Source organism: Rana temporaria, chromosome 3 (genome assembly GCF_905171775.1).
Source record: "Rana temporaria chromosome 3, aRanTem1.1, whole genome shotgun sequence".
In the NCBI taxonomy this organism is placed as follows: domain Eukaryota; kingdom Metazoa; phylum Chordata; class Amphibia; order Anura; family Ranidae; genus Rana; species Rana temporaria.
The window spans coordinates 105,052,811-105,080,523 of record NC_053491.1 but is presented as its reverse complement, the minus strand read 5'-3'; the positions used below and the strand labels follow the sequence as shown (position 1 = coordinate 105,080,523).

The 27,713-nt window shown below is 42.2% G+C and overlaps 1 protein-coding gene across 2 annotated transcripts in view; it reads left to right on the top strand.

Annotated features, from left to right (window-relative positions):
• Nucleotides 1–1,617: 1,617 nt before the first annotated feature.
• The window catches only part of LOC120931588 (death-associated protein kinase 1-like), a 63,768-nt gene continuing 37,672 nt past the window's right edge, over nucleotides 1,618–27,713 (top strand). Inside the window, exons 1-7 of one of the 2 annotated variants that reach the window (XM_040343174.1) lie at nucleotides 1,618–1,717; nucleotides 2,348–2,373; nucleotides 8,524–8,589; nucleotides 11,680–11,778; nucleotides 19,436–19,540; nucleotides 23,251–23,346; nucleotides 23,868–23,978. In XM_040343174.1, coding sequence (XP_040199108.1) covers nucleotides 8,569–8,589; nucleotides 11,680–11,778; nucleotides 19,436–19,540; nucleotides 23,251–23,346; nucleotides 23,868–23,978 — 432 coding nt within the window. In that variant the 5' untranslated portion in view covers nucleotides 1,618–1,717; nucleotides 2,348–2,373; nucleotides 8,524–8,568. The remainder of the gene's footprint in view (nucleotides 1,718–2,347; nucleotides 2,374–8,523; nucleotides 8,590–11,679; nucleotides 11,779–19,435; nucleotides 19,541–23,250; nucleotides 23,347–23,867; nucleotides 23,979–27,713) is intronic. The other variant, XM_040343175.1, reaches the window with a different exon arrangement.

The window sequence follows — 27,713 nt, the reverse complement described above, 5'->3', positions numbered from 1 at the left end:
GAGAGAGGAGACCGATCTGTGTCTCTTGTACATAGGGACACAGATCGGTTACCTCCCCCCAGGGCTGGACTGGGACAAAAATTTGGCCCTGGACTTCATCCAGACCGGCCCACTTTAATTCAATAAAATAAAAATCACGCCCACCAAAAGGCCCCTACATCCATTATTGTATATCATGAGAGGGTGAGAGAGAGAGAGAGAGAAAGAGAGGGGGGGGGTGAGTGTAAGAAAAAGAGAGTGAGTGTAAAATAGAGGGGGTGAGTGTAGGACCCCTTTTTACACTGAGGCATTTTTAGGCGCTTTTGGGCTAAAAATAGCGCCTGTAAAGCGACTGAAAAATGCTTCCGCTGCAGTCCCAGTGTGAAAGCCTGAGTGCCTGAGTGCTTTCACACTGGGGCGCAGCCAGGTCGTTACAAAAAGTCTTCCAAGCAGCATCTATGTTTTTAAAAAAAACGGCCCACTGAGCCATCGGCCCACCGGGAAACTCCCTGTAGTCCCTATGGCCAGTCCATCCCTGCCTCCCCCAGTCACCCCCCTTCCCCCACAGTTAGAACACTATATAGGGTACACATTTAACCCCTTCCTCACCCCCTAGTGTTAACCCCTTCAATGCCAGTCACATTTATACAGTAATTAGTGCATATTTATAGCACTGATTGCAGTATAAATGTGAATGGTGCCAAAAATGTGTCAAAAGTGTCCGATGTGTCCGCCGTAATGTCGCAGTCCCAATAAAAATCGCAGATCGCCGCCATTACTAGTAAAAAATAAATAATAAAAAATAATAATTCTGTCCCCTATTTTGTAGGCGCTATAACTCGTTTATTGCGATTTTTTTTTACCAAAAATATGTAGAAGAATACGTATCGGCCTAGACTGAATTTTTTTTTTATTTATTTATTTTAAATTGGGATATTTATTATAGCAACAAGTAAAAAATATAGTATTTTTTTTCAAAATTGTCGCACTTTTTTGTTTATGGCGCAAAAAATAAAAACCGCAGAGGTGATCAAATACCACCAAAAGAAAGCTCTATTTGTGGGGAAAAAAGGACGTCAATTTTGTTTGGGAGCCACGTTGCACGACCGCGCAATTGTCAGTTAAATCAACGCAGTGCCGGAAAGCTGAAATTTCACCTGGGCAGGAGGGGGGTATATGTGCCCAGTAAGCAAGTGGTTAACTACCACCAAAAGAAAGCTCTACTTGTGTGAATTATTTTTTTATTTGGTTTGTTGCATGACCACGCATTTGCCATTCAAAGTGCAGCAGCGCTGAAAGCTGAAAATTAGCCTGGGCAAGAAGGGGGGAAAGTGCCCAGTGGGCAAGTGGTTAAGGAGGGCATTTTCAGACTTCATGCAGGATTTGGCGGACCGCCTGTGAATCTAACCTGGGCACATTCACTCATCCTTACTCTGAAACACTGAATTAATATTGCACTTGCATCATAGGATCATGTGTATTTCATTCCTTTTCTTGTTTTGTATATTGAGCTTCGGTGTAGTGAATTCAGACAAGTTAGACATGAACTTTTATTATATTGTTTTTCAGTGATGCTAAAATGAAAGCAGATGGAGACACAACCTTTTTTTTTGTTGTTTAGAGTTTTTATTTCATCATCGTCATCTGTCTACAGGGAGGAGTTTCCTATTGCCGGGAAATCAGAAGATTCAGATGTAGGCTTAGAAGACAGACATGGCATCCAAAGTCGTCGGATCAGGTAAGAAAATTGTTGAACAAAGTCCTAGTTCTATTTACTATAACCAGAGGCATACATAACTAGGACACGTGTCAGCTTTAGATAATACATTTCAGAAAAAATAAGCATAGTTAATATATAATATAAATAACGTGTTGTTCTCATTCTAGTTTATACGACATGTTCTAAAAGAATGTGTTTGCTTTTTGTTGTAATGAATTCTTTTTTTTTTTTTTTTTTTTTTTTTATGAATTCTTGGAATGTTTGAATACGTTTTCTGTAAATAAAAGCTGTAATAATTATCATAAACAGTATTTTTCAGATTTGTCATTAGGAATATGCATATTTATATAAGTCAGTAAAAAGGAGTTGAACTGGTTACATACAGGTTTCAGCTTTCAGTCTATTTCTGATTTTTTAGATAAAAATGAAAAGTCCTGAGCGGTTTCTGTTGGTGAAATCACTGTGTTTTTATAGATAAGTGCCTTTATGTTCTTTGTAGGTTATTTTATTTTTCACTATACAATTTCATTGTTAACAGTGAGCACACGCCCCTTAATAACCTGTCACAAAAATGTTTGTCATGCTTTCATTTAACTATTTCACACAGGCATACCTTTTCTTTTACACATGTTTTATTTTAATACTTAGGATACAAGCCCAAGAGTACACTGCAGGTAGGTTATACTAGATATTACAACTTGTAGCTTTAGTCAACAGATGAAATGCAATGATGTGTTCTAAACAATAAGCAGCAATATCTTTGCAGAGATGGCATGTCATAGAGCCGTGAATATATGATTTGGTATATGTTTAAAACTTGTCAATGTAGAAAAGAGAGAGATAATTAAAAAAAGAGCAAAAGAGGAATGTGTCAAAGACAGGTAGAGGAGAGGGAGAGATAAGGGGTAGAGTGGGGGTGGGTAGCCGGCCAGGTAGAGGAGAGATAGACGGAGAAGGAGTAGAGAGGGGGTGGGTAGTCAGGCAAGGTATAGGAAAGGGTGGGAGTAGGGGTAGATGGGGGTGGGTAGCCGGCAAGGTAAAGGAGAGGGAGGGAGAAGGGTTAGAGAGGGGGTGGGTAGCCAGTCGGGTAGAGGAGAGGGAGGAAGAAGGGGTAGAGAGGGGGTGGGTAGCTGGGCAAGGTAGAGGAGAGGGAAGGAAAAGGAGTAGAGTGGGGGGTGGGTAGGCGGCAAAGTAGGGGATATGGAGAAAGAAGGGGTAGAGAGGGAGTGGGTAGTCGGCTGGGTAGAGGAGAGGGAGAGAGAAGGGGTAGAGATGGGATGGGTAACTGGCAGGGTAGAGGAGAAGGAGGGAGAAGGGGTAGAGATGGGATGGGTAGCTGGCAGGGTAGAGGAGAAGGAGGGAGAAGGGGTAGAGAGGGGGTGGGTAGACGGCAGGGTAGAGGAGAGGGAGGGAGAAGGGGGTAGAGAGGCTGTGGGTAGCCAGCAGGATTGAGGTGAGGGAGGGAGAAGGGGTAGAGAGGGGGTGGGTAGCCAGCAGGATTGAGATGAGGGAGGGAAAAGGGGTAGAGAAGGGGTGGGTTGCTGGCCAGGTAGAGGAGAGGGAGGGAGAAGGGGGTAGAGAGGCTGTGGGTAGCCAGCAGGATTGAGGTGAGGGAGGGAGAAGGGGTAGAGAAGGGGTGGGTTGCTGGCCAGGTAGAAGAGAGGGAGGGAGAAGGGGTAGAGAGGGGGTTTGTAGAAAAAGAAAAAAACACATTGTGCAGAGAGATAATGCTGCTCACCCCAAAATTATTGTCAAGGGTATTTCCCCCAATGGGGTTTTTGGGCAGCTCAATTAATAGATTATAGACAACATATGTAAAAAGAAGGAAGTTTTTATTGTGTGATGACACATATAAGGGGATATTCAAATCGTTAAAATATGAGTTACAAAGGTACAAAAGTGATTAAAATTCCCATACATATAAATAAATGACAAAAAACAACAATTGTCGAGCAGCTTGACATGTGTATATACAAGCATATAACAATTCCTAACGTGTTTCGACCTTTACACAGGTCTTCTTCAGAGGTTTTGTTGTAACTGGAAAGATTTACAAAAATTATTAGATGCTTCTACAACTATCCTACCTGCCATTTCCCCATAATTTGAAAGGGGAAAGGACAGGGGAAAGAAGAAAACACAAACTACTTTATAAGAAAGATTAACAAAAATTACAGAGTCAATATGTATGGTTAGGAATGAAACAATCTGCACTGAACTCATCCATCAAAGTAACGAGAGCCCCAAAAGGATCCACAGGCTGGTGTGTAGCCTGTCTTTGTCCGTAATGCAAGGCTTTCTTCCTGGTTTGGAGAAAGCCTCTTGAGGGGGGAGGGGACGAGCAGGAGAGTCAGGACGCTCTCTACTTTGCAGATAGAGAAAGGAGCTGTGTGTTAGTGGGCGTCCTGACACTCCTGCTCGCCCGCTCCCCCCTCAAGATTCTTTCTCCACACCAGGGAGAAAGCCTTGCATTACGGTGAGTAGTTACAGACGGAAGAACAGAAAGTGAGGATTTCTCAGAAGAAATAAGGACATTTAAAAGCAAAATTGAAGGATGAGGTAAGTGAAGGAGGACTGCACTAGGGTAAAGGAAGCTTTTAGGGATTTTTTTTTTACCTTTACAACCCATTTAAACAAAGTACTATTTACAGTTTACAGTTTGAAGCTATTTCACCCCCACTGCTAGAGAAGTGTCATTTGCATTCAAAAACAGACCTGGAGAAATGTACATTTATGACACCCTGTACAACTGTTCCAATAATGTGTCACGTTCTATTCTGATCTTATCATATGCAATCTTCAGGTGGTCAAATTTCTGTTTTAACTGAGAAAATTGTATCCAGCTCTTTTTTTTATTATTATTTTGGTCAGCTCTGTTTTTCATATTAATATCACCTATGTTTGACCCAGAGTTCCCCCTCTTGTTGTGATCATTAGATATTATCTTCTGATCTTTCTGTTCAGTGTTTGTCCTAAACAATGTGGCTACATCAATTTTGACAGCTTGCTCATTTGACTGTCTTCATAAATGATTTGCACTTAATAATACGTCTTTTAAATCATGAGGATTTGGGGAAACTAATAAAATATTTTGTTTGATATCTTCATGCAAAGCATCTAGATACATACTCATATGTATCGAGCCTCCCCACTCAAATTCAAGATTATTACCGACCAATAATTCCATAATAGTTGCTATTCTGTGTGACAATTCATAGGGAGATTCACTTTGCATTTGTTGGAACTTCCCATGCAGGGTCGGACTTACCATTGGGCTTGACTGTGCTCAATAGGGGGCCGCGGGCCCAATCGCGGCAAATCCCCCATTCCCGGCAATCGCGGCGACCCCCTCCTGCAATGTTTCGGCAATTGCAGCAACCCCTCCCGCAATCTCCCGCAATTTTGTGGCAATCGTGGCAACCACCTCCCGCAAATTTTGCGTCAATCGCGGCAACCCCCACAAAATTACTGAAGGCAACTTCGATAGGTCGGTCGGCGGATCCAGCCCCCCCTCAACAACTATGATCGGTCGGTGGTAACAACCCACCCACCCCCGCTTCTCTGCTAAAATCACAGAATATATATGGGCATATTTGTTCTGCAGTGGTTACTGGGCTGCTTTCAAACTGATGCGCAGGTGCAGCGTGGTGCACCTGTGGGTTACCTGCATTAAGCCATAGGCTTCTGTTTTTTACCTGTGGGTTTGGTCCAGTTTCAAAAAGCTGCACCACACCTGCAGGATATAATAGAATTCTACAGCAAAGTGCAGCTTACCCACAGGAAAGCCACAGGTGTGGTGTGGGTAAACCACAGCGCATCAGTGTGAAAGCAGCCTTAGGCCCCTTTTACAGAATCGGTCCGACCCTGTAAACGGTCTTGTGTCCCTTTCATCTGGGCTGATTGGATCAGAGGGCCCATAGAGTAGAGTAGAGTGGGCTGTGTCTGTGTCCTCTTTCCATATGCAGAGTGGACACAAGCCTGTCATCCACCCATTCCGCTCATTGTGGCCTGTGACCGGTTACTAAGTCGCTTACGTGGCCCTTGCTCTTCAAAAGGTTGGGCACCCCTGCTATAGAAGGTTGCAAAACTCTTTCTAAGTCAGATGGGTTGAGATTGTACATATCTCTGACATTCACAAGTCACAAAACCATTTAAAAAATCTGTTAAAATCATGGCAGGGAACCATTCCTATTTCTTTAAGATTTGCATCTAGTTCTTTTGGTTTCAAATGCTTCATTACAAGCTTAACTTCACCTGTATTATTATTATTATTATTGTTGTAAACTGTGGTGGTCACAGTGGGTGCGGCTGGCAATGAATTATCAGATTTAATATGAGGTTCTGTTTCATTTGATAGAAAGTCTGTCTTTGTATTTTGCTGCAGATTGCTTAATCCAAGATTGTATGCATATCTGCATTCCTAAAATTCTCTAATTCCATAATTCTTCATTTTAATCTCTCATTTTCCTCTGATAATTCATCACAACGTTTAGATTTCTCAAGCAAAGCTCCCCCAATGGTAACTGAGTGCAATTTTAAATTTAATCTCAGTTTCTGATTGGTTTTGTAACCTCTGACAAACCTTATGGCTATTATCAACTGCACTCTGTAACTGCACAATTTTCTCAACCTTACCCTTCAAGGAACTTTCCATTGTTAAACAGCAAGATAACAAGTCCTGCACAATACAACCCTTTCTTTTACTTTCTGAAATTTTGCTATCAAAAACATTTTTCTCTAAAAATTCCTTCATCATAGTCCACGTCTGCTTACATTCTTCTGGAATTTCATAAGGACCGCCATGACGCTTAATACATTTTAATACCCATCTGTTAAGTTTATCAGAACTGACACTAGCTTCACACTGAGTAAGCATTTTAATTATATTGTTAATAATTAAAAAATAATAATAAAAAAAAAAAGGAAATATTTTACTCACCGCATTTGAGGCTCTACCTTGCCAGTTCCGGTCTTCTAGTACACGGCAGTCTTTTTTCAGTTTCCAGTCTCCAGAGAATAATTCTGTGGGTTCCAAACTTGTTTAATCTTGTATATCAGACTCTCTTATGTCACAACCAGACATTATGCCGCGCACACACGACCATTTTTCGGGTTGTAAAAAATGAAGTTTTTTTTAATGTCATTAAAAACGATCGGGTGTGGGCTCCAGAGCATTCTTCACAAAAAAAATGGGCATTAAAAATTTAGAACATGCTTTAATTTTTCACGTCGTAAAAAATGGTCGTGTGTGGTCTTTAACGACGTGAAAAAAACATGCATGCTCAGAAGCAAGTTATGAGACGGGAGCGCTCGTTCTGGTAAAACTAGCGTTCGTAATGGAGATAGCACATTCATCACGCTGTAACAGACTGAAAAGCGCAACTCGTCTTTTACTAACACAAAATAAGCAAAAGCAGCCCCAAGGGTGGCGCCATCCGAATGGAACTTCCCCTTTATAGTGGCGTCGTACTTGTTGTACGTCACCGCGCTTTGCTAGAGCATTTTTTATCACGATTGTGTGTAGGCAAGGCCGTTTTAACGATCGGGTTGAAAAAAACGTTGTTTTTTCTAGACCATTAAAAACGTAATTTTTTATATATTGAATAAATACTGATGCGCTCGTATTAACTCATGTGCAATGTGAATCGTACATATACAATCAAGCAAAAAACCTAGTGAGAAAACTCTTAATATATATGTGAGTAGATCATGAAAAAAGTCCTGATGATTGAATCAGTCGGTCTGCAGTGCTCCTTCCCTAATTGCCAAGCTCTCACTTCAATGTGATCAGGTTACAACAACCTCCAGCAGCGATCAGATGTTTCCAGTTTCATTCAGTCACATGCAAAAGAGGAGGAAAGGAAACATAGCGCAATATTGTACCATATAGATGTGGATAAAGGTTGCACTTAGTGCACTCACGTATCCTCGCTTATAATATAGACAGGGTATGTTGCCGCTCAGTTTAAGTGGACTCCTCACTCGGGATAGACATCCGATGGTCCGTCACTGTAGGCTCCTCCCCCACATGTATCGTCACTCGTCACGTGACTTATTCATGGGTATTCTATGGGTATTCTACCCTATATATTCTACCCTTTATATATTAATATTACAACAGATCCCAACCATATGGTCACGATCTTTCCCGAGCCTGGACCAGCTTTGTGACATCAGCTGGCAGTGGGATTCAGCCCACTGTCTGCTGAAAATGATCTGCACTGCTGTGATCCACAGGAGAGCTACAGCCAAAAGAGCTTTAGCTGTACTTCTCCTTCAATATTCGTGCGATTCATACTGTATACTCATATCCATAACTAGCACTTCTGTCTAGCAGCACTAGGCTCATCGGTTCGAATCCCAGACACAGCACTACCTGCTGGAGTTTGCATGTTCTCCTTTTGTCTGCAAGGGTTTTTCTCCAGGTACTACGGTTTCCTCCAACACTCCAAAGACATGCTGGTAGGTTAATTGTTTGCTGTCTAAATTGGCCCTAGTATGTGTATGTATGAATTTGAGTTAGGGTCCTTAGATTACCTTGAGGGTAAGGGACTGATGTCAATGTACATTATATATAAAGCGCTGAGTAAATTGATGGCGCTATATTAAGTACCTGTAATAAATAAATAAATAATATAGAATAAATTAATTCTGAGCTGTGGGGCATCGCCTCCTGATATGAAATAGCGTGCCCTAGCTGCCACATCCTCAGAAACACAGGGGGAAAATACTAGAAAAGACGTTGCTGATACTGCACACACTATCTGTAGCTGTAATTGTATTGTATTGTGTAATGTGTTTCTCGTGTATCGATTCATCCTCAGACTGACTGCAACTTGTGAAAGCAGCAACAGAAAAACCTGGGAAGAATGCCTTTAATTCCTGATGAGGTAACAATTTCAGTCTAATAATCCATTTTCTTGTAACTTTCAGTAATAGAGCAAATTTTTCATTAAGACTTGTGTCAACAGGCTTTTGTTCCCTTTACGTGGGTTATGCATTTCCATACAAGTCTACAGGAATGTAAAACCTACTTGAAGCAGATCTGAAGGAGTTTAAATGAGCCTGTCAATGAATTCTGAAGTATCTCAGAAGTGTATCAAACTGATGCCATGGACACTAGCCCAAAACCTATTGGGGTAGATTCAGGTATGAGATACGACGGCGTATCTCCAGATACGCCGTCGTATCTCTGAGTGTGCGGCGTCGTATCTATGCGCCTGATTCTTAGAATCAGTTACGCATAGATTTGACTAAGATCCAACCGGCGTAAGTCTCTTCACAATTTGAATTAGGCGCGCTTACGCCGGCAGATTTACGCTATGCCGCCGTAACTTAGGGCGCAGGTTCTTGGTGAATACAAAACCTGCCTCACTAAGTTACGGCGGCGTAGCGTATCTGAGATGCGCTACGCCCGCATCAAAATATATCATTCTACCTGAATCTACCCCAATGTTTATAGTTTGTATAGCGCTTATAGTCTGCGAGATATTGATTTCTATCTGTGTCCCCAATCAGGGAGATTTTCCCTCACTCCGTGTGATCATTGGGACAGAAAATAAGAAAACTTGTCTCCAATTGGAGGTCATTAGAAAAGGTGCTTCACTGGAAGATTTGCCTGTAAATGACAATGTAACAGAGGCATACTAAGTGGGGAGCGTGCCGCCATGGGTACCACACCTTGGGGGTGTCAAGCCGGCACCCCTCTCTACACGATTGAAGCTATATTGGCTAATTGGCAATGCAAGGGGGAGGGGGTGTGCGGGGGTTGCAGGGTGACACTGCTGTACCTACCATCCCCTCCTCTCGCACCCGCGGGCTGTCTGCCTGTGCGATCCCGGATGTCACACATGTAAGAGGGATTTGCCTTACATTTGGAGAAGATTTCCTTCACCTTATGTCTCTAACTCAGAGGTTAGGAAATATATTCCTAATAGGACACAGACAGCAAATCAAAGCTTGAATAGGTACTATCCATTCTTTACTTTATCCAAACCAAAAAAAAGTTTGGACTAAAGATACATATTACAGTGATACTAAGCACTCGCTGTTGCATTTACATCGTCCCTTCTATTTCTGTATGTAGATGATGGCACTGTAATTATTTTAATAAAAAAAAAACTTTTTCCTAATGGATATACAGCTGTCACATGACCCAGATCTTTCCCACAGCAGTGACGGCTGGTGTTTTTTTCTTTTGGGAGGGGGGGTGGCAAACATCCACCCCCCCACCCACCACCCCTGTAGGACAGTGGGGACATCAAAGCTCTGCACTTACCCCATCTAGGAAGGGGGGGGGTGAGGCAGTGTGTCCGGTGGGTTTCTTCCTCCTCCTGTGGTGTGGATCACGGCGGCTTCCGCCATGCATCCCCCTCCTCCTAGTTGTCCAATAGGATCGCCTGACCTTTCAGCCAATCAGGAAACACGTATCAGACCCAGGCTTCCTGATTGCCGGAGAGGTGATTTAGTGTTAGAAAAGCAAATATTATTAGCTTTTCTCACACACCTGGGTGGGCTCCGAGCGCAATGCTCTGCACCACGAGTCAACCCTATTTTGAAGCCTATTAGAGCCTATGGCTTTGGGGAGTGCCAGGTATGTGGCCTGGTATGGTTCAGGAAGGAGGGGGGTGCTCGCTTGTCCCCCCTTTTCCTGACCCTCCGTACTGCATGCTCGGATAAGGGTCTGGTATGGATTTTGGGGGGCACTCACTTGTTCCCCTTTTTCCTGACCTTCTGGACTGCATGCTCGGATAAGGGTCTGGTATGGATTTTGGGGGGGGGGATTCCCTTCCACAGGCAATAATTTCAAAAGACAACTATGGGTATGGAGTTGGGTGTATGGGATTGTACTATGTTTGATTATTTTTTTGTGGTTGAACTGGATTGACTTGTGTCTTTTTTCAACCTGACTAACTATGTAACTATGTAACTATTAGATAAGCACCTGAACGACACAAAACATACATGGGTTTACAATGTAATACTGACATTATATATATATACTTATCTACTATGTAACTATGACGCTTCCATTATTCTACATGTAATATCCCAACCCCATTGTGTTTAGGAGGGAGGGAGGGAGTGGGCTGTCATTTACCACTGTGTTTACACCCGCATGTGTGACTCTATAGTCACATGGTCTGCTCAGATGGGGAGGAAATCCTTAGGGTGGAAAAACACTAAAAACTGAGCATGTGCAGAGGTGCCAACACTATTCTGCAAAATCCCTAGCTGAATTGGGGACACAAACAGAAGGTGGAGAGAGAGAGCAGCAGGATCAACCAGGATTTTTGCAGAATACAGAAAACAAATGAACAACATGCACCATTTATTGATAGTTTTTTTATGATGTGGGTTTAGTGACTCTGATCATATACCAAAAACTTTAATGCCAGTTTTGTTGGTGGACTGACCTTTTTGATAAAAAAAAAAGAACACCAGCAGAAGGTTTCGTTAACGATAGTTGGGAAAGGAATGTGTAAATACATTTCCTGCAGTCTGCACTGGCAAACTGCTCAACTGAAGAGGAATGGTCCCCTGAATTCTGCTGTGAGTCTGACACTTCCGGGATTGTAGATCTCCTTGGTCCCCCACATATATCATTGGTTTATCCAGCTGACCTCTGCATCATTACTGTATCCTGCAGTAAGTGAGAGGGTGGAAACAGTGGGAACTGCAGGGGACACAGGAGACTGACATTCCTAGCAGAAGTTCAGTTCTTCTTTTTACAGGGAATTTCTCTTGGAACATCTATAATTCAAGAGAGGGTCGCTAAATTTAAGCAATATGCATAAAAACACATAAACGCTTTCTCATCTTTTGTTTCTATATCAGTTTGTAACATTTGCATACCTTCAATGTTCATTGTGTGATACATATATTCAATGCTACATAGAGCTAGTCCTAAAGCTCAAAATACATGACATGAGTGAATTAGCGCACATGTAAGTTATTATGTCCGTGTGTATCCTTTTCAGAGTGGGAATACACAGTTGCATTATGCTGCCCATGCTGACAACTTGGAGAGCGTACTCAACCTGCTGCAGGACAGAAATGACGTTCTGGGCCGAAATGCGGTAAGCATGTGTTTGAAAATGCTAAGTCACCTAAAACTGAACGTTATATGGTGTTAGAACACAGTGTAATAAGGGTTCTCAGCTTGAAAGTAAAAGTGATGCAGAGGCTATGTAGCCACTGATCACTTTCATAGTGCAGGTGGCATGGTTTCCCCCTCTCTTACTGGGAGCCCCAGGCCACAACCGCCCACTTCAGGATGGATAGCAAGGGGAGACAGAGGCACATCCACAGCCGCGATCTAACTGAGCAGATCTGTGCTTGGTTAGATGCTGTCACTTGTACTGTGCTATCACATGGGAGTTTATTAAGCCCTTGATATAAGGTAAAAATTACATAAATATATATATATATATATATATATATATATGAAAAAAAAGTTATAATAAAATATATTTTAGAAAATTTTCCATAACCCTAACACCAAGGGTGCACGCGTGTATGTAAACCAAAGTGTAACATATTGCCGCGAACGTCAAAGTGAGAGCAATATTTCCAGCACAACAGGTCCTGGTTAACTTTAAACTGATCTGTAAAGGCTTTTAAAGTGTCACCTATGGAGCTATTTGGGTACCATCGTTTTTTGCGATATCACATGTGTGATATCGCCCAAAAGGGAAAGTTCAGCTTTAAGTCCTCCAGGATGAGAAGCTACTGACTTTTATTTATTTTTTCTAAAGTGAAGAACCTCTTTAGCCATTTGCCGACCATGTTATAGCAAAATGACGGCTACAGCATGGTTGACCAGTTCTGGGAGGGCTTTATAGAACATCCTTCCACAATCGCGCCACCCACGCGTCCACTGCGACACACACCCAACACACTCTGTGATCGCTGTGTCCTTTGGACACAGCTGGTCACAGATCGGGGTAAAGAGCCAATTACAGCGACTCTTTACCATGTGATCAGCTTTGTCCATTCACAGCTGATCACTATGTAAACACACTTGCCGTTTATCGGCATTCCTATCCTCACTCTCTCCCAGCGTGAGGACAGGAGAGAGTTAGTACCCGTCTTGTATGAATGGGGACATCTGTATTGTGTCCTGATAATCAGTACAGCCCCAATAGTGCCCATCAGTGCCTGTCAGTGATGCTAATCACTTCCCATCAGTGCTGTAAATCAGTGCTGCCAATCAGTGCCCCTCAGTGCTGCATATTGGTGCCTATCAGTGCTGCCCAATAGTGCTGCCTCATCTGTGCAGCCTATCAGCACCCATTAGTGCAGCCTAATTAGTGCACATCAGTAAAAGAGAAGAGTTACCCGTTTGCAAAATTTTAGAATAGAAACAAAAAATTTTTTTTGTTTTCATTTAGCAGAAGATAAAAAAAAAACACCAAAAGAAAGCTCTAGTTATGTGGAAAAAAAATGATAAAAATGTCATATGGGTACAGTGCTGTATGACTGCACAATTGTCATTCAAAGTGCGATAGCGCTGAAAGCTGAACATTGGCCTAGGCACAAAGGGCTAGATTCAGCATTGATTTACGCTGGCTTATCTATAGATACGCCGCGTAAATTCAAAGCTGCGCCGGCATATCTTCTTTCTGTATTCAGAAAGCAAGATACGCTGAAATTAGGCTAAGATCCGACTGGCGTAAGTCTCTTCGGCGTAGAATAAAACAAACGTCAATCACGTCGGGTCACCACCCATTTACATAAAACAAGCCCCCCTCATACTCATTTAAATTAGGCGCACTTACGCCGGCCCCATTTAGGCTACGCCGTCGTAACTTAGGAGGCAAGTGCTTTGTGAATACAGTACTTGCCTCTCTGATTTACGGCGGCGTAGCGTGAATGCGATACGCTACACCGCCGTAACAATGCGCCCGGCTACCTGAATCTAGCCCATAGGGGGAGAAGGTAGGCAAATGATTAATTTGTGCAAAAACTAAAAAAAATATGGCTCTGGTAGAAAGTTGGTTGAACATACATGGGACAAACAGATCTATACTAAAAAAAAAAAGAAATAAAAAAAAAAAGGGCAAATTCGATGGACTTCATAGTCTTTTTCTGCCATCACGTCCGTGTTTCTAAAGCATAACATCACTTTCATTTAAAAAAAAAACTAAAGCCTCGTACACACGATCAGTCCATCCGATGAGAACGTGTCAGAACGCGGTGACGTAAAACACAACGACGTGCTGAAAAAAACGAAGTTCAATGCTTCCAAGCATGAGTCGACTTGATTCTGAGCATGCGTGGGTTTTTAACCGATGCTTTTGCATACTAACGATCGGTTTTGACCTATTGGTTAGGCGTCCATCGGTTAAATTTTAAAGCAAGTTCTCATTTTTTTGACCGAAGGTTAAATAACCTATGGGGCCTGGACACGATTTGGACTGATGAAAACGGTCCTTCAGACTGTTGTCCTCTGGCGATCCTATCGTGTGTACGAGGCCTAAGTCTCTTCAGGTCATTTTATATATTGTAGACGATTTAATAGACTTCATGCAGTCTTTTCTTTCTTTTCCTGCCCAGTGGTTACTGGCATATGCATTTCAGCGACTTCCTCTTTCACAAGTTTGCTGAGTAAAGCAGCCAGCCAAATCACATGAGCAGGATATGACATTTCTGGGGGGTTTCCAACTTTATAGGAAGTTTGTTGTTGTCACGTTAGATGGCTGCAACTTGAATTTGCTGAAATTATAACAGCAATGAATTACAAAGGGATTTGTTAGCATGTTTTGTTAACTGCATTTGTTATTGCAAGTTGGAGATTCAAGGTATAATAAAAAAAAAAAAATTTCATTACAAATTATTTGATCTTTTATGTAACACCTGGCAAATCAGCTGTTTTTTTGCTTACATTCTTATTAAAGCAAATTCCAAAAATCTCCATTAAACCAAAACAAAACATTTTACATAATGCAGCTTACCAGTCCATAGCTGTCGTGGCTGCGTTCATTTTCTTTTTACAACCTTTTTTGTTTGCATCTGGTGATCCTGCCCAGAACACACTTCTTTTAACTTACTCATTTGTATCTATGGAGGAGCAACATTGTCATCCCAGGACAGGAAGGTATTAGAACTGCAAAACACCCCTCCTCTACTTGTCTCCAAAACATAGCGGGAGGTAGTCCATAGAGAGAACTGGGAATAATGCTTACTGTTGTTGAGTGCAGTACAAGCAGAAAGCACGGGGTGTTATCAGCTCTCAAGATCAACAGGAGTTTTTTTGTACTTATCAATCAATCAATGCTTTCAGCAAGCCCAGTTCCCAACCCGTCATCCCCAAGCATAGGTTTAAAGAACGGATCCAGCACTACAGGAAGCAGAGATTGATGCCTCCTGTATAGCGCCAGCCCCTATCACAGGCGGAGTGATACCAAATGTACTCCGCCTGTGACAGGAGCGATACAGAGAGCATCAGCTCTGCTCTCTACTACTTCCTCCAGCACCAGCTCCTGTCACACTGATGCTTGGGGATGGCGGGTTGGGAACCAACCAAAAGTACCCAGCAACAGTACCCAGCAGCAGTACCCGACAACAGTACCAGACAACAGTACCTGCCAACAGTACCCACCAGGAGTACCAACCCTAGAGGACATCCAACAGCAGCCACCAGCCATACCCACGTGGGGAACAGCAGCAGCCTTGCAGGAATCCTGAGGAAGAAGTGAAGATTAATGTCAGTTGAGGTGCAGGTACTGCAGTGCATAAGCGTAAAAGCAGCCTTAGGACCCTTTCACACGATCGGTCCGTTTGGGTCCGCCTGTCTGTTTTTCAGGTGGACCCAATCAGGCCCTCCATTCACCTCTATAGAGCGCGAGATCTAAACAGACTTGTGTGCTTTTATATCCGCATATATCCAATCCAATCCACTTAAAAAAACAGAAAGGGATCGGATCAGACGGCCCATAGAGTAGAGCGGCTGTGTCTGCATATGCAGAGTGGACACAGACCTGTCATCTGCCCACTCTGCTCATTGTGGCCCGCAACCGGTTACTAAGCAGCTAAAGTGGCCATCGGTTCTCAAAAGGTTGGGCACCCCTGGTCTAGCGTGTCGTGATCCTACGGGGAAAAATGACCGCACCAGCCTAGCAGACACTGGCTGGAATAGTGCCCAGAGGCGATTCAGTTTGCATGTTCAGCGCTATACAAGTCATTCATTCATTCATACAGTGTATCTGAAAAGTATTTACAGCTCTTCACTTTTTCCAGATTTTGTTATGGTACAGCCTTATTCCAAAATAGATTAATTTCATTATTTTCCTCAAAATTCTACAAACAATACCTCATAATGACAACGTGAAAGAGGTATGTTTGAAATCTTTGCAATTTTATTTAAAATAAAGGTATTCACAATGCAATGACACTCAAAATTGAGCTTAGATACATCCTCTTTCCACTGATCATCCTTGATATGTTTCTACAACTTGATTGGAGTCCACCTGTGGTAAATTCAGTTGATTGGACATTATTTGGAAAGGCACACAACTGTCTATATAAGGTCCCACAGTTAATAGTGCATGTCAGAGCACAAACCAAGCCATGAAGTCCAAGGAATTGTTGTAGACCTCAAAGACAGCATTGTATCAAGGCACAGATCTGGGGAAGGGTACAGAAACATTTCTGCAGCATTGAAGGTCACAATAAGCACAGTGGCCTCCATTATCCGTAAATAGAAAAAGGTTAAAACCACCAGGACTCTTCCTAAAGCGGGCTGCCCACCCAAACTGAGCAATCAGGGGAGAAGGGCGTTAGTCAGGGAAGTGGCCAAGAACCCAGTGATCACTCTGACAGACCTCCAGCATTTGTCTGTGGAGAGAGGAGAACCTTTCTGAAGAACAACCATCTCTGCAGAACTCCGCCAATCAGGTCTGTATGGTAGAGTGGCCAGACGGAAATAAGCCACCCCTCAGTAAGAGGCACATGACAGCCCACCTGGAGTTTTCCAAAAGGCACCTGAGGCCTTGTACACACGGTCGTTCCAAACCGATGAGAATGGTCCGACGGACCGTTTTCATCGGTTCACCGCTGAAGTGGCCTGATGGTCTGATGTGCGTACACACCATCGTTCCAAAAACCGATCAGGTCAGAACGCGGTGACGTCAAACACACAACGTGCTGAATAAAACGAAGTTCAATGCTTCCAAGCATGCGTCGACTTGATTCTGAGCATGCGCGGGTTTTGAACCGATGCTTTCTGTAATAACCATCAGTTTGGACCGATCGGGCAACGGTCCATCGGTTCTGTTTTGAAGCATGTTTTAAAATTTTGGACCGAAGGAAAACAGACCGATGGGCTATACACACGGTCGGTTTGGACCGATGAAACTGAACCTCGGTCCATTCTCATCGGTTTTGTCCGACCGTGTGTACGCGGCCTGAAGGACGCTCAGACATGAGAAACAAAATTCTCTGGTCTGATGAAACAAAGATTCAACTATATGGTCTGAATGACAAGCATCATGTCTGGAGGAAACCAGGCACTGCTCATAACCTGACCAATACCATCCCTACAGTCAAAGCATGGTGGTGGCAGCATCATGCTGTGGGGATGTGTTTCAGCGGCAGGAACTGTGAGTCGAGTCAGGATTGAGGGAAAGATGAATGCAGCAATGTATAGAGGCATCCTTGATAAAAACCTGCTCTAGAGTTCTCTGTACCTTGGACTGGGATGAAGGTTTATCTTTCAACAGAACAACAACCCTAAGCACACAGCCAAGATAACAAAGGAGTGGCTACAGGGCTACTCTGTGAATGTCCTTGAGGGGCCCAGCCAGGACCCAGGCTTGAACCCAATTGAACATCTCTGGAGATATCTGAAAATGGCTGTGCACCAACGCTCCCCATCCCACCTGATGGAGCTTGAGAGGTCCTTCAAAGAAGAATGGGGGAGGCTGGCCAAAAATAGGTGTGTTAGGCTTGTAGCATCATACTCAAAAAAACTTGATGCTGTAATTGGTGCCAAAAGTGCTTCAACAAAGTATTGAGCAAAGGCTGTAAATACTTATATAAGTACATGGGATTTTTTTTTCGTTTTTTATTTTTAATATATTTGCAAAGATTTTAAACAAAGCTCTTTCACATTGTCATTATGGGGTATTGTTTGTAGAATTTTGAGGACAAATAATGAATTTAATTCATTTTGGAATAGGGCTGTAACATATCAAAATGTGGAAAAAGTTAAGTGCTGTGAAATCTTTCCGAATGCACTTGTACGCTTTAATTGATCAACCTTACAGACAGCATTCAAGACGTGGATAAAAAAGAGGATGCACACAAGTGTAGACATAATCCAATTGCCCTCAGGCACTATGCTGCCTTTTGCCAACATTCACAAAAGAGCTTTCGTGTGTATGCCTATGCAGAGTGGAGGATCAGGAAGCCAAATGCTAGCAGCAATGTTTATCTTGGCCAAGATAATAGCAGCTGTATTGTTTTTTCCAAACGGTTTGGTCTCATAAAGTGGATCTAAGGCACAAATACTGACCTAAGTGCCAGCGTTCTGATGCTTGCGAGGTCCTTAGCTGGTGCTGATATCTTCTCCCTGGTTCCCTACAGGTGCTGTTTTTCCCCTGTTTTTAATTGGCTGGTGCAGGATGACATTTCTTCCACACATGTGCAGAAGTGCAGTCTTCCCGGCTCACTGGGTTTGATTTACTAAAAGTAGAGACTGCAAAATCTGGTGCTGCTGTGCATGGTAGCCAATCAGCTTCTAACTTCAGCTTGTTTAAATAAGCTTTGACAATAAAACCTGGAAGCTGATTGGTTTCTCTGCAGAATTGCACCACATTCTGCACTCTCTAGTTTTAGTAAATCCACCCCATTGGTAGTGTCCTGGAATGTAAACTGAGCTACGTACAGCTCAATGTACATTCTGAAGAGGATTGCGAACAGGCAGGTAAGTGTATTTTATTGCAGAAGAGACATTGCATGTGTTTTCTGCAATAAAGAGCCTGCCTGTCGACAGGTGTTCATATTTTGGCTTTAGCTCCGTGTTAAAGGCTTTGCCTGCTGTCTGCTGGAACCATAGATAAGAGATTATTGGCTGACTGGACTGAAAACAGGGGTTAGTGACTGCCATCTCATGTTAATGAGTACCATAGTTAATCGGACTCTTTCTTTGTTGTGCAGAATTAGCCCATAAACTTGCATCACTATTTTTGCTTTTTTAGCTTAACTTAGACCTCTTTCACAATGGAGCGGTTTGCAGTGCAGTGTACCCGAAGGGCTTTAACACTGGAGCGGTGTGCTAGCAGGATGGTAAAAAAAAGTCCTGCTAGCCGCATCTTTGGAGCGATGAAGGAGCGGTGTGTATACCGCTCCTGGCCATTGAAATCAATGGGACACCGCAGCTATACCAACGGCAATGCGCCTCTGCAGAGGCACTTTGCGGTGGGTTTTAACCCTTTCTCGGCTGCTAGCTGGCCGTTTTTCGGCCGAATAGCGCCGCGAAGTTGGCGGCAAAGCGCCGCTAAAGCTGGTGGCACTTTACCCCCGCCCCAGTGTGAAAGGGGCCTTAGTCATTTTAATTTGTATGCTAGGATAATATAGTATTATTATAACAATAATGTATACAATAGTTTTTTAATAATTTATTTTTTGGGAGCTGGATTTTATCATCTAAAAAATTTATAATAATATAATCGACATTGTAATTTATCCTCATCATTCATTATTTTGTTGTGTGTGATATTGTATTCCATACAGAGTGGCCTAACTCCTTTACATTTTGCCGCTTTTGGAGGAAATCTGAATGTACTTGAACGACTTCTTTCGGAGGCTCCTGAAGCAATAAATGACCAAAGTATTAAGGTATAACTAGAAATGATGGAAACAAAATTAAAGCAAGCCTATTTTAGAAATGTATTTTGTCTTACTAACTTCTATTGACCTACTTTATAACTAACATAATTAATATCTATATCATGTGACTGAATTCTGTAGTCAAGATGAGTATGTCCGCCGTATAAGCTTCCTTCCCAGTCACTTGTCGAGACTTTGGTGTAGCACACCACATGCCTGCTAGCACACCGCATAGGACTGTTTATTCAAACACGGGTACAAAGACATATACACTCAGGGGACAATCCCCCCTTCTTTACATACTGACACAGGGCGGGGTAAACTACATTCAGTAACAAGAGACACACAGGTGTATTCAACTTTCCAACAGTAGACCATCTTTAGGAGGGGCTGCTGGAGAACCCCCCGCTCCCCTCTAGCATCTAATCCACATCCACATAGACACATACATCCAATAATACTCTGCTCCCAAGGCAGACAGAAACAATAGCATAATAGGATACAGGCACTTAACAAACACATAACAACACCCATCCCACCTAAAACTATCTCGCAATTGTCTGAGACGAAAGGTGGAATTTATCTTCATATATTTCTTGAGGGATATTATTCAGAAAGATTACTGTCCCAAGTGAAAGAGCCCCTTCATTCTTTCAACACAAACCACACATATAGAACCCTGGATAACAGGGGTAACACGAAATGCAGAGTCCGGTGTGGTTGTACGGTGAGTCTGGTTAGTGCAAACCCGACTGGGGTTCTCGGTCACCCTGTACCCCTAATAGACACAGGATGAATTACACATAAAAGGGTTTGGGGGAGCTGGACAAGGACTTTCCCCAACCTCTCTAAGGTAAGCTGGGTTCCACAGGCCCCCCCGCCCAAAGTGACTCCCGTCACAATATCTATTTTGAACAATGAAATATGTAATTATTTTCTTATTAGCATGTCCAAAAATGTCTCAATTGCTAAAGTATGCCACAGTATACATTCTCACTTTATGGGATGTTAAAGGGAACCCAAACACACTTTTTATGTATAAACATATTTTATGTTTTATTCTTATTCTTTAAAAATACTAAAAAGTTATTAAATAAAATCTTGTACAAACATGATTTTACAAATAGTCATGAACAATGTACACCATAATAGCACATTTGGAATGCACCAGGTGGTATTCCCCAGCTGCTTGCTGTTCAATCCCACCACCATATGAAACGGTAGATGTTTCCAAGAGTTGGGGATGTCTGTATGTTAAACCATGGTTGTAGAAAAAGATTTTGTTGAATCAATTTTTTAGTATTTTTAAAGAATAAATAATAAAATATTTTTAGACAAAAAAAATGTGTTTGGGTTGCTTTTAAAATCCCATAAATTGAGGATGTATACTGTAGTGACCAATAAGGGATGAGGGCAACCACACCCCCAGTCATATTACCTCTTTCGTCTTTGAATTGCTAAAGTACTGAGGGAATTGAAGTTGAACTTCAGGAAGGTAAAGACAAGAATCCCACCCCCCACCGAAAATAAAAGTTATGTATTCATTATGTATGACTAATTAAAAAAAAAAGAGGGCAGAGAGGGGTCACAGAGAAAAGTCAGGTCACCAATCTGCCTCTGCTATCTAGTAGGGCTGTGTAAATCTCAGGACTGCCTGAACAAAAAAACTTTAGTATACGGTATATCACACATATCACTATAAAGCAATAATAAACAGCGTTCCAAAATCTATCTTCATTTGAAAAAGGACATATACTTCTTATTTCTCTATTCTTTCATATTCTCCTCATCCGTTCCCCGGCATTTCTTGGAAAAGATGGCCTTGATGGTAATTTTAATCTAACCCCATTTTTGTAGTTGTCATATTATTCTGGAACTTTGCTTTCCCCCTATAATCTGTCTAACTCACTTGGGTGCTTGGGTTTCCTTCTTCCATCCTTTTTAACTGGACCAGTGGACCTAATCAATATAGCCACTCAATTGGTCTTTAGAGTTTGCAGCTGTGGGGATTTCGTAGTCTCTGTATAGTCCTCTTCCCTGAGCCATTATCATGTTGAGTGTTACACCTTGTCGATGATATTCTCAACTATTGCATATATTATCTTGGTTATGGTATAAGGCTCAAATGTCCATCGCTGTTATTGCCGTCACTGTGCCATATCTTTCAATAAAACGTTATTCTTAAAAAAAAAAGGACATACCGTATATATTAGAGTATAAGCCGACCAGAGTATAAGCCGAGGCACCTAATTTTTCCACAAAAAACTGGGAAAACGTATTGACTCGAGTATAAGCCTAGGGTGGGAAATGCAGCAGCTACTGGTACAGTACATTTCAAAAATAAAAAATAGTTACCAATAAAATTACATTAATTTAGGCATCAGTAGATTAAATGACTGTTAAAACACTGACGGGGACACTGATAAAACACTGATGGGGACACTTATAAAACACTGACGGGGAAACTGATAAAACACTGACGGGGACACACTGATAAAACACTGAAGGGGACACACTGATAAAACAATGAAGGGCACACACTGATAAAACACTGATGGGGACACTGTTAAAACACTGATGAGAACACTGTTAAAACACTGATGGGGACACTCTGATAAAACACTGATAAAGACACTGTTAAAACACTGATGGGGATACTCTGATTGAACATTGATGGGGACACACTGATAAAACACTGACGGGGACACTCTGATAAAAGACTGATGGGGACACTCTGATAACAGTGTCCCTATCAGTCTTTTATCAGTGTGTACCCATCAGTGTACAATCAGAGTGTCCCCAGTGTCCAATCAGCGTGTCCCATCAGTGTCCACATTACTGTACTGTACTTTGTTTCTTGCCTCACTTCCGCTCTGTTTCATGACCCGACTCCCGCCCGCTGCAGAAGTATCTAAGAAACATGCGAGCCGAGGGGGTAATTTTCACCCCATAAAAAGGGGCAGAAAAACTCGGCTTATACTCGAGTATATACGGTACATAGAAATCATGCTGAATTGCATACATAAAATGTGCTCTGAAATTACTGCAAATAGTCCAATAAACAAAAAAGTCAAGAGAAAAGTCAGAAGAAAAACAGCATTGATGTATTAGTAACTGATTTTAAAGTTTTACGCTTCATTTCCATGGACGTTTTTACAGACACTTTTTTTAGCCTTTTTTACAGCTTAAAAACGCCTGTCCATGTTTTTTTTCTTTTTTTTTTTGAGCTGGAGCTCAAAAACACTGCGGTAGCGTTTTTAGCGGTTTTTAGCGTTTCTGCGCGTTTTTGAACGTCTGGCGTTTTTACAGCTCTAACGCTGGAGCTTCAGAACGCACTGGTCCTGTTTTTTTTTTGCAGCTTAGAAACGTCTCAGCCATCTACAGCTCAAAAACGTCATGGTGGGCATGAGGCCATAGACTAACATGGAGAGCCGTTGTAAAGCTGCAAAAAACACTCAGAAAAGTGGCTGTAAAAACGTCTATGGAAATGAAGCATTAAAAACATATTTTTTTGTATTTTGCAATGATGATTGACCTTGTTTTTCATTAACTGCTTTAATTTCTCTAACAGCTTTGTGTGATGTTTGCAATTTTTTTGCTATTATTCTCTCTTTGTTATAATCATGTTACTCTTTTCATTCATTTATTCTTCTTGTTGATTGCGGTAGTTTTCCTATTTTGTTGCAGATAACCACCTTTAAGATGTTTCTCTGTTTTAGGGTTCATCCCTTCTTCATGAAGCCATTCGGGGTAAAAGCTTAGAAGTTGTCAAGTTCCTACTAGATAAAGGAGCTGGCGCAAATCTGCAGGATAAAGTGAGTGAGTTGAAGAAACTCAAAATTCAACAACACCAACAATTTGAATTCAACAATGTAATGCAAGCCAACTAGGGACAGTAATATGCTACTTGTAACAATCAGACCAGTTAGACATGTTTCCTATCAATAGAAATGATTTCCAAAATGTTAGAAAACCCTTTGGCGAAAAAAGTCAAAAGTCAAGAGTCAAGCAGTGATTGCACCACTGATGTAAGGCATCACTTTAGGGTTACAAACACTTTAATAAAACTGGAGGGTGCAAAATCTTGAACAAACTGAAGTTGGAAGCTGATTGGCTACCTTGCACAGCTGCACCAGATTTTATACATTCCAGTTTTTGTAAATCAACCCCATTGTTTTATAATGATTTGATATTATGTAACATTAGGGATATAAACAATACTTTAGATAATAATAGTACTTTTGGACTTCATAAGAGAGGATTGAATGCTTTGAAAAATCATTACTACATGTTACAGTGTCTGTAAAGTCATACATATGTTCTGTTGGTTTTCCAGCATGGCAATACTCCTTTACATTTGGCTGCATCCTGTAAACCTGCTGGCAATTCCTCTATCATCTGCCAAGCTTTACTGGAAAGAGGAGCAAATCCTTCAATACAAAACCAGGTAACAATCCAACCTGTAGTAAATAAAGGCCTTATTCGCTATTTTTAATAGTAATATTTTATTTAATTTTTTAAATATTTGTTATCTCCTTCCTTAATAATGTAGCACATTCTATTGTGCTAGAAGAGTAGTGTGTAGTGTAGGTACATTTCCAGGCTTGGCCGCCATGCCTGGGCGTGTATTGATCTGGGCTGGGAGTGGCTCAGGGTAGTGCTGGGTGACTCACAGGTAGCATCACCAGGACCTCCCACTTCTTTCCAGAATGTTCTGGTGTTTTCTGAAAAGAGAGGTGGAGAGGGGAGGTGGAGCTGCCTGGGGTGCTCTGAGGTGCCCTGAGAAATCACCAATCTTGATTGGCAGGTGGCAATTAAATACCCAAGGGTCAGCCCAACTGGAGATGAGTTGATCGGGTGGAAGATGGAGATGAAGTGTTAGGCTGTCGGGGTCTTGGAGGGAGCTCCCCAGTCTGGGGGGGGGGGTTGTGACCTTGGGCCTGGGCTCTGGTGCGGACGGGACCCTCCTACAACCTACAGAGGTATCCTGACCAGGAGGCACAGGGGGTGCAAGGGAGGACAGCGGGAGAACACTGCCGGGCAAGTCTCCAGAAGTTCCACAGGGGCAGCCAAGAGGGCTAGTGTGTGTTCACACAGTCGGGAGGACTGGGAGGCATGCCTAAGAGGACTGAGATTGAGCAGTCTGGGATGGGTACAGAGACAGTCTGTAGGATTGTGGTGGCACAGGCACAAAAAAGGGGAAGCTGCAGCCAGTAGGGCTGGCAGTGCCTGAAGAGGTGTTACTGGGAGCAGTAGCCACAGGGACAGCTAGTACTGGGACTTTCTATTTTTGCTACACCCTAGGGGCTCGTGGTCCTTGCCTGCAAAGGACATCTGCTTTAGGCCTGGCTGAGCCAGTTTCAAGCCTACAGTTCTAGCTGGTTCGGGAAGTTCAAGCAAGTGATGTGCTGGAGGAGTGAGGAGTAATAGTCTGCAAGCAAGGAAGTGCAGGAGGAGAAGAGGATGTATATACTGTAGTGTATATAGTAGGTCCCAAACTTTAATTGTCAATTACCTAGGCATCTCAAAAGTTCCTATCACCATCCAAGTTCAATTCCCCTCAATAAAATAGTGACTGCTTTCATGTCTCTGGATGCTTGAAAAGTGTGTGCCTGGCTGGGCAGGGTGACAGACAGGCCACTACACTCAGCAGCCCCATAAGGTAGTACCGCTACAATAATATTATACAATTTATTTTATATCGGGGGTCAGCAACCAGTAGATCGTGGCCAGTCTGGGCTTGCTGTCCCGCCATCCCAGAGCATCACAGTGCAATGCAGAGGGACTACTTGTAAAGTTGGAGCTGTAGTAGGGAGCAAGAGCCTCCTCTGTAGTGCTGGCTCCTGTCCCATACAGAGTAATACCAACTGCATTCCACCTCTTATCTGCGGTAGTGGTCTCCAGAGTGGTGCCAGCAGCAGGAAAGAAGAGATGTTCAGGTCAGTGTGAAGCAATACACTGGGCATAATAGTATAGGGCTGCTTTCACACTGATGTGCTGTGGTTTATTAATGCCACAGATGCAGTGCAGTGTACCTGCTTCTTTCCTGCGGGTTTGCTGCGCTTAGCATTAGACAGCAATTATATGCTGCGGGATTGATGCACTTTCTGCATGCAGGATTTTTGTTGCGGTTTCAGAAAGAGCACCACACATGCAGGATATAATAGAAATTTATGTAAAAGTGCAGCTAACCCAGGACAGTCACAGATGCACTGGGCACATCAGTGTAAAGCAGCCTTATTGGGGGCTCAGAACAGTAAGGGTTTAGTTAAATTTGTAGTTTGGGAGGTGGTAAAACCCCATAGTTAAGATGTGTTTTTACCACCGTGTTTTACAATAATACCTGGTAATCGTGCCATGAAGGTCCTTTTTCAAAGACTTTCTGTTAACAGCGCTTTTTCCCTATCTACCACTTGTGCTCCTGTGTTGTCACAAAGTCACATGGGCATCCGATGGAGACTTTAAGGCAGTGGTGGTCAACTTTCTTGATATAGGGGGCCTCTAGTGTGCCCCCTGACATCATCAAAAGCCCCCACATAAAATTCAGTGAATATTCAGTATCAGAAACAGCAGACACACAACAGGGTATGACCAAAGGCTATGGGCATGACACAAGACATGGTTAAGCTACAGAACATGGTCAGAGTATGGGTATGCGTCAAAATATGGTCTAGGACTGCAGACATGTCAGTGTAGTTCAATATTGCATAGAAGATGTCTCTATGTGGTGCATCCTAAATTGCTACATTGTCTCAAACAATGTAGCAATTCAGGATGCACCACATAAAAAAAAGGAATGGACTGGCATAGCGTAAAACCCTTAATAAGTAACATAAAAATGCACACTTACATTGAAGAAGTGAGATAAGGCATATGAAATACAATTGAGCCGGCCGGCTCTTCGATTCAGCAGCCCGTATCTTCCGGGTCTGGCACCCGGAAGATACAGGCTGCTGAATCGAAGAGTCGGCCGGCTCGATTGTATTTTATATGCCTTATCTCACTTCTTCGATGTAAGTGTGCATTTTTATGTTATTTATAAAAAAATTTAAGGGTTTTACGCTATGCCAGTCCCTTCCGTTTTTTTTTTATGTGGTGCATCCTGAATTGCTATGTTGTTTGAGACATCTTCTATGCAATATTGAACTACACTGAGGGATTTATGCTACCAATAGAGACCCCAGGCTGGGATATCAATCATTTGCGCATATTGATCTCCTATAATTAGAGATTACATCCATCTGCTAAGCGGCAGTGTTATTGTTTGGTGGAGGCACTATCCTATCAGCACTTTTTCCTGGACTATTGGCTTTGTTGAACACTGGGGATATTTAAGTTTATATGGACACTCTGCATTTGTATTTTTTAATATATTCACATCTTTTTACCTTTGATGCTACTGTTAATGGTATTCTCAAGGATTTTTTTGGTTTGTTCACACGGACTGTTATTTATTCACTTGATAATTTTCTGGTTTCTACCTAATTTAGGAAATTAACCCCTTCTTGTTATCTTATTGAGGTCTCACAGACCTATTTACAGATATATATTTTTTTTACTCAGTCTGTGTTTCATAATTTTAATTGTTATTTATCTAGCACTTCATTGTCACTAGTGTCACATTTTAACCTACAACAGCGCAGCTCTTCCTTTGAACATTATTTTTAGTGTTGTATAACATTTTCAGTTGCCGCTTTCAGTTACCACCTAAGCCTTGAGATCTTTAAAGTAGGGCTGTTACTGATTAAAATTTTTGTGTTCGATTAATCTATTTTGTTTTAAATTGATGGGAAGAGCATTAAAACTTTTATAGTCTTCAAGTAGGTAACAAAATAAATATTGCACTGGAGATAAAATCGATGTAGCTACATAAACTGTAAAAATGGTGCGAGTAATACCAAACGGTAGCAAAAGCAGTCATAAAAACATGTAGCTAAGTATGATACTGGTATAAAAATGGGTACAACGATGCCACTGCTGAATCCAGATGAGGAGAGGTTAATATCAGTCCGTCGGCATGTAGATGTCCCGTGAAGGGAACTATCACAACTCCCAGTGGATGGCTGTAGAATCTCAGGTTGATAGAGGGAAGTGATAGAGAGAAGTCTAACAGCCCTTGCGTGTGGCAGATAGTAAGGTCCCGCCGGCATGCAGATATGAAGGAACAGCAAAGGAGCCCTTC